The sequence below is a fragment of the Nerophis ophidion genome, linkage group LG10, assembly GCF_033978795.1.
Source record: "Nerophis ophidion isolate RoL-2023_Sa linkage group LG10, RoL_Noph_v1.0, whole genome shotgun sequence".
Classification (NCBI taxonomy): Eukaryota; Metazoa; Chordata; class Actinopteri; order Syngnathiformes; family Syngnathidae; genus Nerophis; species Nerophis ophidion.
This window is the reverse complement of record NC_084620.1, coordinates 49,559,431-49,572,842: the sequence shown is the minus strand read 5'-3', so window position 1 is coordinate 49,572,842 and position 13,412 is coordinate 49,559,431. Positions and strand designations below refer to the sequence as shown.

The following is a 13,412-nucleotide window of genomic DNA, read 5'->3' as shown; positions in this document are numbered from 1 at the left end:
TAATGAAAGCAACGCATGATGTAGTGTCTATATTAGCCTACTATCAAAATTACTTTATAAGTCTTGTATAAGTGTTATAATGAAGACAACACATGATGTAAGTGTCTATATTAGCTATATTAGCCAGCTATCAAAATGACTTTAAAAGCCTTACATAAGTGTTATAATGAAGGCAACACATGATGTAAGTGTCTATATTAGCTTTGTTAGCCTACTATCAAAATGACTTTAAAAGTCTTATATAAGTGTTACAATGAACGCAACATGCGATTTAAGTGTCTACAAACCCCGTTTCCATATGAGTTGGGATATTGTGTTAGATGTAAATATAAACGGAATACAATGATTAGCAAATCATTTTCAACCCATATTCAGTTGAATATGCTACAACAAAAACATATTTGATGTTCAAACTGATAAACATTTTTTTTCCCTAAATAGTCATTAACTTTCGAATTTGATGCCAGCAACACATGACAAAGAAGTTGGGAAAGGTGGCAATAAATACTGATAAAGTTGGGGAATGCTCATTAAATAATTATTTGGAACATCCCACAGGTGTGCCGGTTAATTGGGAACAGGTGGGTGCCATGATTGGGTATAAAAACAGCTTCCCAAAAAATGCTCAGTCTTTCACAAGAAAGGATGGGGCGAGGTACACCCCTTTGTCCACAACTGCGTTACCAAATAGTCAAACAGTTTAAGAACAACATTTTACAAAGTGCAATTGCAAGAAATTTAGGGATTTCAACATCTAAGGTCCATAATATCATCGAAAGGTTCAGAGAATCTGGAGCAATCACTCCACGTAAGCGGCATGGCCGGAAACCAACATTGAATGACCGTGACCTTCGATCCCTCAGACAGCACTGTATCAAAAACCGACATTATCTCTAAAGGATATCACCACATGGGCTCAGGAACACTTCAGAAAACCACTGTCACTAAATACAGTTTGTCGCTACATCTGTAAGTGCAAGTTAAAGCTCTACTATGCAAAGCGAGAGCCATTTATCAACACCATACAGAAACGTAGCCTGCTTCTCTGGGCCCGAGATCATCTAAGATGGACTGATGCAAAGTGGAAAAGTGTTCTGTGGTCTGACGAGTCCACATTTCAAATTGTTTTTGGAAATATTCGACATTGTGTCATCCGGACCAAAGGGGAAGCGAAACATCCAGACTGTTATCGACGCAAAGTTCAAAAGCCAGCATCTGTGATGGTATGGGGGTGCATTAGTGCCCAAGGCATGGGTAACTTACACATCTGTGAAGGCACCATTAATGCTGAAAAGTACATACAGGTTTTGGAACAACAAATGCTGCCATCTAAGCGTCGTCTTTTTCTTGGACGCCCCTGCTTATTTCAGCAAGACAATGCCAAGCCACATTCAGCACGTGTCACAAAAGCGTGGCTTCGTAAAAAATAGTGCGGGTACTTTCCTGGCCCGCCTGCAGTCCAGACCTGTCTCCCATCGGAAATTTGTGGCGCATTATGAGGCGTAAAATACGACAGCGGAGACCCCGGACTGTTGAACGACTGAAGCTCTACATAAAACAAGAATGGGAAAGAATTCCACTTTCAAAGCTTCAACAATTAGTTTCCTCAGTTCCCAAACCTTTGTTGAGTGTTGTTAAAAGAAAAGGTGATGTAACACAGTGGTGAACATGCCTTTTCCCAACTACTTTGGCATGTGTTGCAGCCATGAAATTCTAAGTTAATTATTATTATTAAAAAATAAGTTTATGAGTTTGAACATCAAATATCTTGTCTTTGTAGTGCATTTAATTGAATATGGGTTGAAAAGGATTCGCAAATCATTGCATTCCGTTTATATTTACATCTAACACAATTTCCCAACTCATATGGAAACGGGGTTTGTATATTAGCCTACTACCAAAATGACTTTAAAAGTCTTATATACGTTTTATATTAAAGACAACACATGATGTAAGTGTCTATATTAGCCTACTACCAAAATGACTTTAAAAGTCTTGTATAAGTGTTACAATGAAGCCAACAGGTAACACTTGATGTAAGTGTCTATATTAGCCTACCTTTAAAATGACTTTAAAAGTATTATATAAGTGTTAGAATGAAGACAACACGTGATGTAAGTGTCTATTAGCTATATTAGCCTACTATCAAAATGACTTTAAAAGTTTTATACAAGTGTTACAATGAAGGCAACACACAATGTAAGTGTCTATATCAGCCTACTCTCAAAATGGCTTTAAAAGTCTTATATAAGTGTTATAATGAAAAAAGCACACGATGTAAGTGTCTATATTAGCTATATTAACCTACTATCAAAATGACTTTAAAAGTCTTATATAAGTGTCATAATGAAGGCAACACATGATTTAAGTGTCTATCATTAGCCTACTATCAAAATGACTATGTGTCGCAGGCTGACGCAAATCAGAAATGTTGAAATGTAATATTTATTCTACAGATTTTTACAACATTGGGAAACATTAGTAAAACCTCTCAAAGGGTGAGATAACTCCTGGAATGGCCAATGTGTGTCCAAGTTAAAGGAAACGTCTTCTTCTAATGGATTGATTACAATCTTTGGCAAGCTAGGTAATGTTTGCTGTGGTCTGGAACAACATGGCGCCCAAACAACTATCAGAAATGTAGACAATATTACGTACAGATAATGTGTCAAATATAAATTAAATACACAGAGGATAAAAGTAAAGGAAATTAAAAGAACTCAGGAAATTAAAAGAGCTCAAATACAGCTACAAACATAATGACGCAATATGTACATACAGCTAGCCTAAATAGCATGTTAGCATGCACTGACCAAATATGCCTGATTAGCACAATAACATCAACAAAGCTCACCTCCGTGCATTCACGCACTGCATAAAACGTTTGGTGGACAAAAACGAGACAAAGAAGGAGTGGCCTAAAACTTCCGTGGCAGCGTCGGAGAAAGTCACACATGGCGAGTTCAAAGACCGCCAAAATAAGTAGGACAAAACAGCGCTCGGCCAAATACTCTCATCAGTGAAGCATTTTTTAATACTTTCTGACAATTAGGAATGTTTGTGTCATGTTGTCCTCCTACGGAAACATTATTAAAACCTCTTAAGGCCCAAGCTGTTTCTTTGCATGTTTTATTTTTTTATTTCTCTTTGCTATTTGGCCTTATTGGACCCTAATTAGAAAAACAACTAAGAATCATCTTTTGATATGATGTACTTAGTCCATAAGTACACAAATGTGTATTTAATGTTTAGTGACATGCTAATTCTTATTTTTACACTTTTCCATTGCATGTTATACTCTGCTGACACCACCAGATGGCAGTGTTCGTGTCCACATAAGTGGCCATAAGACCCCAATTCAGTAGTGTACACAATTTTGGAAATACGAGCAAAAAGGTGCTGTCCACATATGTTGCCACTAAGCCTTCAGAAAAAAACAAAACTATATTTTTAGGGAGGCACTAAACACTAGAGCCGAGGGGTGTGGCCATGGACGAGGCGTGTGCATGTGGGTGTGTCAAAAGTAGCGAGTGGGCGGTGGTGCTTTATACGCGGGCGTTGTGCGGGGGGGACACCTACGTGAAGAGGATGATGCCGGTGTTGGCCATGGCGTAGGACAGGCCCAGGATGCCGCTGCCCATGATGGCGTTGCTCAAGTTGAAGACAGACATGCCGAAGGAGGTGTGTCCCGGATGCTGATGGCATAGAGAAGATGGCGAATGAGAGGGATGATAGTTTTAATGTTCCACTCCTGGAATAAGGAGTGGTCTAGTGGTTAGAGTGTCCGCCCTGAGATGGGTAGGTCGTGAGTTCAAACCCGGGCCGAGTCATACCTAGGACTATAAAAATGGGAGCTATTACCTCCTTGCTGGGCACTCAGCGTCAAGGGTTGGAATTGGGGGTAAAATCACCCAAAAATTATTCCCGGGCATGGCCCCCGCTGCTGCTCACTGCTCCCCTCACCTTCCAGTGGGGTGATCAAGGATGATTGGTAAAATGCAGAGAATAATTTCGGCACGCCTAGTGTGTGCGTGACAATCATTGGTACTTTAACTTTAATTAACTTAATATTGTGTCATTTATCATTCAACTTTTTGGTCAACTTTATGAGGGACAAACTGTAAAAAATGGATTATTAATCAACTTTGTCATTTACTGTTAATATCTGCTTATTTTCTGTTTCAACATGGGCTATCTACACTTCTGTTCAAATGTAATAATCACTTATTCTTCTCTTCTTTGAGACTTTACATTAATTTTGGATGATACCACACATTTAAGTAGCAATCCGATACCAAGTAGTTACGGGATCGTACATTGGTCATACTCAAAGTCCTCATGTGTCCAGGGAGTTTTTAAAAGTAAAAAAAGATTTTGTGACGATAAAAAATATTGACGTAGCATCGACTAGTTACACTCCTGTACTTAGTATCATTACAGTGGATGTCAGGTGTAGATCCACCCATGGCGTTTGCTTACATTGTGACGCCGGTGAGCTATTGTATCCTCCTATGGTGTGTAGTGAAGCATGTTTAGCTATTCCTCATCCTCCGGTGATAATGATACCTGTAAGAAATGTATTTTATTTGTTGCCATGGAGACGAGGATTAGTGATTTATATATGTCTTAAAGCACCTCTTCCTGAGGGTGTTTCAGTGTTATAACTTCTCCTTTATCTTTACTTATTACACCAAAATGCGTCCGTTCTCCCTTTTCTCTACACACACTGTGTCTGCTTGTAAGTACTCTGTGTGTGTGCGCTGCCGAACATGCTCCTCGGCTCGTAAAACCAGCAATGTCATGCCCAGGCATCTGTACTTTTCAAACAGTATAGTTGTCAAGATCCGCGGCTCGGATCATGTCATATTCGGGTTTTGGTTCGGTTTTGTATCTCGTTTGTTTTGTATTTGACTTCCTTAGTTCCTGGTGGCACTTCCTGTTTTGTCTGTTGTCATAGTCACGTACTAGTGTCACCTGACTTGTGTTTTTGACGCGCACCTGCCTCCTAATTTCTGTCATTATATAAGCCTGCCTTTTCCGTTACTCGCTCTCGCAGTCTAGTTTGCTGTCCAATGCAACAGGTGATGTCGCTAACCCCGATTGTGATAAAACTCTTTTTGTACTCGTTAGCTTCCACGCTATTCCTTTGTTTGTTTCCATAGCTCACATGCTAGCGCCTTTTGTTCCTTCCAGCTCCCATGCTAGTTCTGTTGGTTTTGTTTCTTGTGCCTTGTGCAAGTGTTATTGTTCCTAGTCTGTTTTATAATATAAATAAATCCTCATTTCTTACCTTCACGCTGTGTCCATTCCGCCTGCATCAACGAGAGAACGCAACCGCATAGCCACAATGCCAGCCAAGCGTCACAATAGTACCGTTTTTGATTCATTAGTACCGCGATACTATACTTGTAGCCGTATACCGTACAACCCTAGTGTGTACGTTCAAGAGGTATCGTTCATCAGCTTCAGTATCATGCCAATCTGTATTAGACGTGGCGGCTTACATATTCTTCGTGGTACTCTTCGTACTTCTTCTTCTTCATTATGCCGTTCCCCAGGAACTTCTGGCTCTCGCCGTCCTCGTTCTCGTCGATGAAGTGACTGCGAGTGGAGCGGCACAAAAAACAGTATCACAGGGTTAATTCAAATAATGACGTCGCCAAATAAAACACAAATGATCCAACAATCGCAACCAAAACCCAAACAAGATCAGTATTTTGTGGATGTTGGATAATAAATAAGATAATTTGTCGACCCAAATGTAAAACTATAATTTACATGGACTTAATCAAACGTGCAACTTTTTCCGCCTCCGATACTGATATTAGATGTTTGCCGATCCCGACATTAATCCGATACCAGCAGGAATCTTACATACTTGCATTATTTGTGTAGTGTTGAATGTTATAGAAGGTTGGATCAAGTGAAATGACTCAGAGAACAAAGGTCAATATGGAAAAACACAATATTATGCTGTAATTAATCATTGAATTAAGGGCACGGCGCAATTATTTGAATGATGCGGACACGTTTGTTACCGGATACCTTCTCACACGCTTCTGCCTTGGAGACGTTGTGTGTAACTGTTGTTTGATCCTTGTTTATATTGACAGATGTGCTGTTTTATTGTGCAGTGATTATTACCTATGTCTAGCATGTGTGCTATTGTGCGCTGAGCTGTGGTGTAGCTGCTCGCTCCTAGTAATCTGTAGTCTGGCATTTTTTACCTTTTGTAAATGACTTGACTAAAATAGAAGGATTTATGTTTGTATGTCAGCTGGCTGTCCTGCTTTGCACGAGTAAACACTCTGCTTGCGTAGCACATGATATCACACACAAACAAGTAAACAAGCTGCAGGACTGCCTGTATCGCAAAAGATATCACACACAAGTAAAATCGCTACAGGACTACTTGTTTGCACATGATATCACGCACAAGTAAACACTCTGCAGGACTGCTTGTATCACAAAAGATATCACACACCAGTAAAAACGCTACAGGGTTCCTTGTATCGCACATGATGTCACACACAAGGAAACATGCTGCAGGACTGTTTGTATTGCACATGATATCACACACAAGTAAACACTCTGCATCACTGCTTGAATTGCACGATATCACACACAAATAAACACTCTGCAGGACTGCTTGTATCGCACAAGAGATCACACACAAGTAACCACTGCAGAACTGCTTTATCGCACAAGATATATCACACACAAGCAAATACGCTGCAGCACTGCTTGCATCGCACATGATATCACACACAAGTAAACAAGCTAAAGGACTGCCTGTATCGCAAAAGATATCACACACAAGTAAAAACGCTACAGGACTGCTTGTATTGCACATGATATCAGGCACAAGTAAACACGTTGCAGGACTGCTTGTATCATAAAAGATATCACACACAAGTAAAAACACTACAGGGTTCCTTGTATCGCACATGATATCACGCACAAGGAAACATGCTGCAGGACTGTTTGTATTGCATAGGATATCACACACAAGTAAACACTGCATCACTGCTTAAATCGCACATGATATCACAGACAAGCAAACACGCAGCAGCACTGCTTGCATCGCACATGATATCACACACAAGTAAACACGCTACAGGGTTCCTTGTATCGCACATGATGTCACACACAAGGAAACATGCTTAAGGACTGTTTGTATTGCACATGATATCACACACAAGTAAACACTCTGCAGCACTGCTTGCATCGCACATGATATCACACACAAGTAAACACTGCAGCACTGCTTGAATCGCAGATGATATAACACACAAGTAAACACGCTGCAAGACTGCTTGTATCGCACAACATATCACACACACACACAAGTAAACACTCTGCAGCGCTGCCGAATTGCACATGATATCACACACAGGTAAACGCTCTGCAGGTCTGGTTGTATCGCACAAGATATCACACACAAGTGAACACTTTGCAAAACTGCTTGTATCGCACAATATATCACACACAAGTAAACATGATGCCGGACTGCTTGTATTGCACATAATATCACACAAGTAAACACTCTGCAGCACAGCTTGTATCACACATATCACCACACAAGTAAACACGCTGCAGGACTGCTTGTATCGCACAGGATATCACACACAAGTAAACACGCTGCAGGGTTTTTTGTATCACACATGATATGACACAGGGACTGTTTGTACTGTACATGATATGATACACAAGTCAACACTCTGCAGCACTGCTTGTATCGCACATGATATCGCACACAAGTAAACACTCTGCTGCTTGTATCGCACATGATATCACACACAAGTTAACTCTCTGCTGCTTGTATCGCACATGATATCACACAAAAGTAAACACACTGCAGCACTGCTTGCACCGCACATGATATCACACACAAGGGAACACTCTGCAGTACTGCTTGTATCGCACATGATATCACACACAAGTAATAATAATAATAATAATGGATTAGATTCATATCACGCTTTTTCTATTGTTAGATACTCAAAGCGCTCACAGAGAAGTGGGAACCCATCATTCATTCACACCTGGTGGTGGTAAGCTACATCAGTAGCCACACCTGCCCTGGGGTAGACTGACGGAAACGTGGCTGCCAGTTTGCACCTACGGCCCTTCCGACCACCACCTATCAATCATTCATCATTCATTCACCAGTGTGAGTGGCACCGGGGGCAAGAGTGAAGTGTTCTGCCCAAAGACACAACGGCAGCGATTTGGATGTCAATAGGTGGGAAGCGAACCTGCAACCCTCAGGTTTCTGGCACGGCCGCTCTACCCACTACGCCATGCCGCCCCATGTAAACACGCTGCAGGACTGCTTGTATCGCACATGATATCACACACACGAGTAAACACTGCGGGACTGCTTGTATCGCATATATCACACACAAGTAGACACTCTGCAGCTCTGCTTGTATCGCACATGACATCACACACAGGTAGACGTGCTGCAGGATGGACTGTATCGCACATTATATCACACACAAGTAAACACCCTGCAGCTCTGCTTGTATTGCACATGACATCACACACAAGTAGACGTGCTGCAGGATAGACTGTATCGCACATGCTACCACACACAAAAGTAAACAAATTGCAAGACTGCCAGTATTGCACATGAAATCACACACAAGCAAACACTCTGCAGGACTGCTTATGCAGCACAATATCACACACAAGTAAACACTCTGCAGGACTGCTTGTATTGCACATGACATCACACACAAGTAAACACTCTGCAGGACTGCTTACATCGCACAATATCACACAAGTAAACACTCTGCATGACTGCTTATATTGCACAATATCACACAAGTAAACACTCTGCAGGACTGCTTATATTGCACATGACATCACACACAAGGAAACACTCTGCAGGACTGCTTACATCGCACAATATCACACAAGTAAACACTCTGCATGACTGCTTATATTGCACAATATCACACAAGTAAACACTCTGCAGGACTGCTTATATTGCACATGACATCACACACAAGGAAACACTCTGCAGGACTGCTTATATCGCACAATATCACACAAGTAAACACTCTGCAGGACTGCATATATTGCACAATATCACACACAAGTAAACACTCTGCAGGACTGCTTATATCGCACACTATCACACACAAGTAAACACTTTGCAGGACTGCTTGTATTGCACGACATCACACACAAGTAAACACTCTGCATGACTGCTTATATCGCACAATATCACACAAGTAAACACACTGCAGGACTGCTTATATTGCACATGACATCACACACAAGGAAACACTGCAGGACTGCTTGTATCGCACAATATCACACACAAGTAAACACTCTGCAGAACTGCTTATATCGCACAATATCACACACAAGCAAACACTTTGCAGGACTGCTTGTATTGCACGATACCACACACAAGTAAACACTCTGCATGACTGCTTAAATCGCACAATATCACACAAGTAAACACTCTGCAGGACTACTTATATCGCACAATATCACACACAAGTAAACACTCTGCATGACTGCTTATAGTGCATATTTTAGATGCAAACATGACACTTTGCTGATATCAGACCGATATCCAACACAATATGGTGGGTCCATGACCATGACTTCTGTTTTGTTTGACCAGCCGTTTTACTGCCCTGTTACAGACACCCGTTGGAAACAATGAAGGTATGTTTACAGAACATTTGCGTGTAAATAAGTCATTTCACAACATTTATATCTCTGTCTTTCAGTCCGGTGCGGCTAATATCGAGAAAAGTTCTCAAATGTAGTGGGTGTGGCTTGTATACCTGTGCGCGGTAGTTCTCTCTTTACGTTTTCTTTAGAAATACATTGTTGTAGACGCATGCCAGTATTTGGAGTAAAATAAAAGCAGTAAATTAAATGGAGGCGGTCAAAAAGGTTCCACACTTCAAGGACACTTGATTAGGTACGGCTCCAGGCTCCGGGCCCCACACCACTCTGCTGCTCACCTGTCGATGGTGGCCTTCTCCGCGTCGATGGGCTCCGCGAATCGATCGTCCAAACTGTCGGTGCTGTCGTCGTCGGCCTCCGTCGACACTTTCTTCAGCTCCATCCGATCCACAACGCTCGGCATCGTAGCTGACGGCTGGCGAGAGGAGGACGCTCACTTTTGTTGTTCGGCTCCTTTAAACTCACGCTTCCTTGAAATGTTGCCCTGATCTTTGGTGAGACCTAGTCAAGAAAGAAGAGATAGTACATGTTAGTAACAGACACATTCAGAACAATATGTAATATCTACAATATACGCACTGCAAGTATATATATATATATATATATAACTCTCAGATGTATATATATATATATATATATATATATATATAAATAATGTAGTAACAGACACCTTCATTACAATATGTAATATGTACAATATACACACTGCAAGTAAATATATTACATATATATATATATAATGTAGTAGCAGACACTTTCAAAACAATATGTAAAATATACACAGCAAAAAAAAATATATATACATATATATACACATATATAATATGTAATGTGTAAAATATTTATACTACGGTATTGTGATTATTTTAATCATTCACTGATTTTTTTTTTATAAAGCATTTATTTCCGTTTCCATAACAACACACTTCTGACTCCTGGCCACAATTGTGTTCCTACGTCCGGAAACAAACGCGAGCTTGTTTTCTAATCACTTGGGAACAGACGACAAAGACGACTATTTATGGACAAATGGGGATTCACAACCTCATCTTTTTGAAGCTGAATATACTGAGGATGAACTATTGTTTATCGAAGCGAGCGCCAAGGAAGGGTGAGATGTTGGGGCAGACAGACGCCGAGTGAGGTGGAATATGCTAGAAAATGCGGCATTTGAAGCCAAACTATATTAGCCGTAGCACGCCGATGTGTTACTACTCTAGAAAAATAGTTCTTCAGTGATCACTCTTACAAAAACGACTACAGTTTGTTATTATACAGGTTACAGAACGTAAATGAAGTATTATTTTTAAAGTGATATAAAGGCAGAATTGATTGCTACCTTGAACAAGACAATTTTTACGTGTTAAAAAGCGGGGTAAAAAACCCTTTTGTCGTCTTGTCTCTCATAACAATTGTGAACAATAGGCAACATGCAGTTCCCCTTTAAATAAAGCATGTGGTCTTTCAGGCATGAGTGATAGAGAACATATTTCCTGGAGTGTGCACCATTTCCTGGAGCTATTTGTTTTGTTTCCACACGCAGGAGACGCTACATGGGCGCCGCTTGTACTTGGTTCCGTTTATAGCACCGCTCAGTTTTGTGGACAAAATGCCAAATAGTGGTTTCTTTTTTAGTCCCCGGGTTTTTAAACATTATACAGGTCCAAGAGTGCCGGGCCCCCCGGTTGAAGTCAACAAACCCTGAAGTAGGTCAAGGATGCGATGAGTTCCTGGGCCATGAAAAAGCCTCCTTGTTAGCTCACTTTTTCCATTTGCGGCCTCGACATCATGATGTTACGCAACATCTGCATCATGGAAGTGCAGCTGCCGCGTCACAATCTCACAAAGAACTCTCAGATGGCTCCGGCCTTGACGGCGTCCTCGTTATCCTCATAACGAAGCGGTTGGAGGCTAGAGAAGGAGCGCAGTACTTGGCTTCGCCAGCAGAGGCACCGCTAATTATAGCTACACCAAAATTAAGTTAAAGTGCCAATTATTGGCTCAAACACACACTCGGTGTGGCGAAATTATTCTCTGCATTTGACCCATCACCCTTGATCACCCCCCTGGGAGGTGAGGGGAGCAGTGAGCAGCAGCGGTAGCCACGCCTGGGAATCATTTTTTGGTGCTTTAACCTCCAATTCCAACCCGTGAGTGTTCGTTGTTTTCATTCCCGATGTTTTTGTGTCACATTTCTCGATCGAGTCACCAAAAATGTTCGGCTCCTGCGATACCACTGATTGTCTTACCGACTCCGATACCGAGGGAAATTCAATCTAATACCCATACTTTTTTGCAAATGTATCCAACGTGTCAGCTGTTGTGTTTTTTATATTTCCAAACAATAACACGTTTGTGTAAAACAACAGTAAAAAGTGCAAACAATCGGAACTTAGTGTTGTCCTGACACCAATATTTTGGTACCGGTACCAAAATTTTCTACATAAGGGGGACCACAAAAATGTCATTTGCTTTATTTTAACATAACATCTTAGAGTACATGAAACATACGTTTATTAATGTGATTTAGTCCTTAAATAAAATAGTGAACATATTAAACAACTCGTCTTTTAGTAGTAAGTAAACAAACAAAGACTCCTAATTAGTCTTTGCAGTAACATATTGTGTCATTTATACACCTATTATTTTGTCAAAATTATTAAGGACAAACTGTAAAAATGTGTTCATTCACTGTTAATATCTGCTTATTTTCTGTTTTAACATGTTCTATCTACACTTCTGTTAAAATGTAATAATCACTTATTCTTCTCTTCTTTCATACTGTACTTTACATTAGTTTTGGATGATACCACACATTTAGGTCTGGATTTGATACCAAGTAGTTACAGGATCATACATTGGTCATATTCAAAGTCCTCATGTATACAGGGACGTATTTACTGACTTTATAAACACAATATACATTTAAAAGGAACATTTTTTTTTTTGTGATGATAAAAAATATCAATGTAATCATAGTAGTATCGACTAGATACGCTCTTGTACTTGGTATCATTACAGTGGATGTCAGGTGTAGATCCACCCATGGCGTTTGTTTACATTGTGACGGCGGTGAGCTATTGTATCCTCCTACGCTGTGTAGTGAAGCATGATTAGCTATTTTTCGTCCTGCAGTGATAATGATACTTGTAAGAAAAGTACTTTATTCGTCGCCATGGAGACAAGGATTAGTGATTTAGAAGTAGCTAAAACTAACCATGTCTTAATGCACCTGTCCCTGAAGGTGTTTCAGTGTTATAACTTCACCTTAAGCTTTACTTTTTACGCCAAAATGCGTCCATTCTCCCTTTTCTGTCTACACACTGTGTCTGGTTGTAAGTACTTTGTGTGTGTGCGCTGCCGAACATGCTCTTCTGCTCGTAAAACCAGCCATGTCACGACGTGACGACATGCCGTCATGTTTGTAAAAAAAAAAATAATATAGCGGATCAGTACTTTTCAAACAGACTATAGTGCTGTTTTTGGTTCATTAGTACCGCGATACTATATTAGAATCCGGTATACTTTACAACCCTACTGCATACTACTGTGTAAAAAATTGTGTGTTATACTTCAGGAAACAAACGCATAAGTGTGTTCGAATCACGGCAGACTTGGTAACAGACAACGAAGACGACTATATTTGGACAAATGGGGATTCGAAACCTTATTTTTTTGAGGCTGAACATACTGAGGAT

The 13,412-nt window shown here is 40.5% G+C and overlaps 1 protein-coding gene across 2 annotated transcripts in view; it reads right to left on the bottom strand.

The window, feature by feature from the left end:
* slc38a4 (solute carrier family 38 member 4) overlaps positions 1–13,412 on the bottom strand; it is a 118,299-nt gene that overhangs the window by 50,721 nt on the left and 54,166 nt on the right. For both annotated transcript variants that reach the window (XM_061914016.1, XM_061914015.1), the window contains exons 2-4: positions 9,993–10,215; positions 5,505–5,601; positions 3,580–3,695 (exon numbers count right to left, since the gene is read on the bottom strand). In XM_061914016.1, the coding sequence (XP_061770000.1) occupies positions 3,580–3,695; positions 5,505–5,601; positions 9,993–10,117 (338 nt within the window). In that variant the 5' untranslated portion in view covers positions 10,118–10,215. The remainder of the gene's footprint in view (positions 1–3,579; positions 3,696–5,504; positions 5,602–9,992; positions 10,216–13,412) is intronic.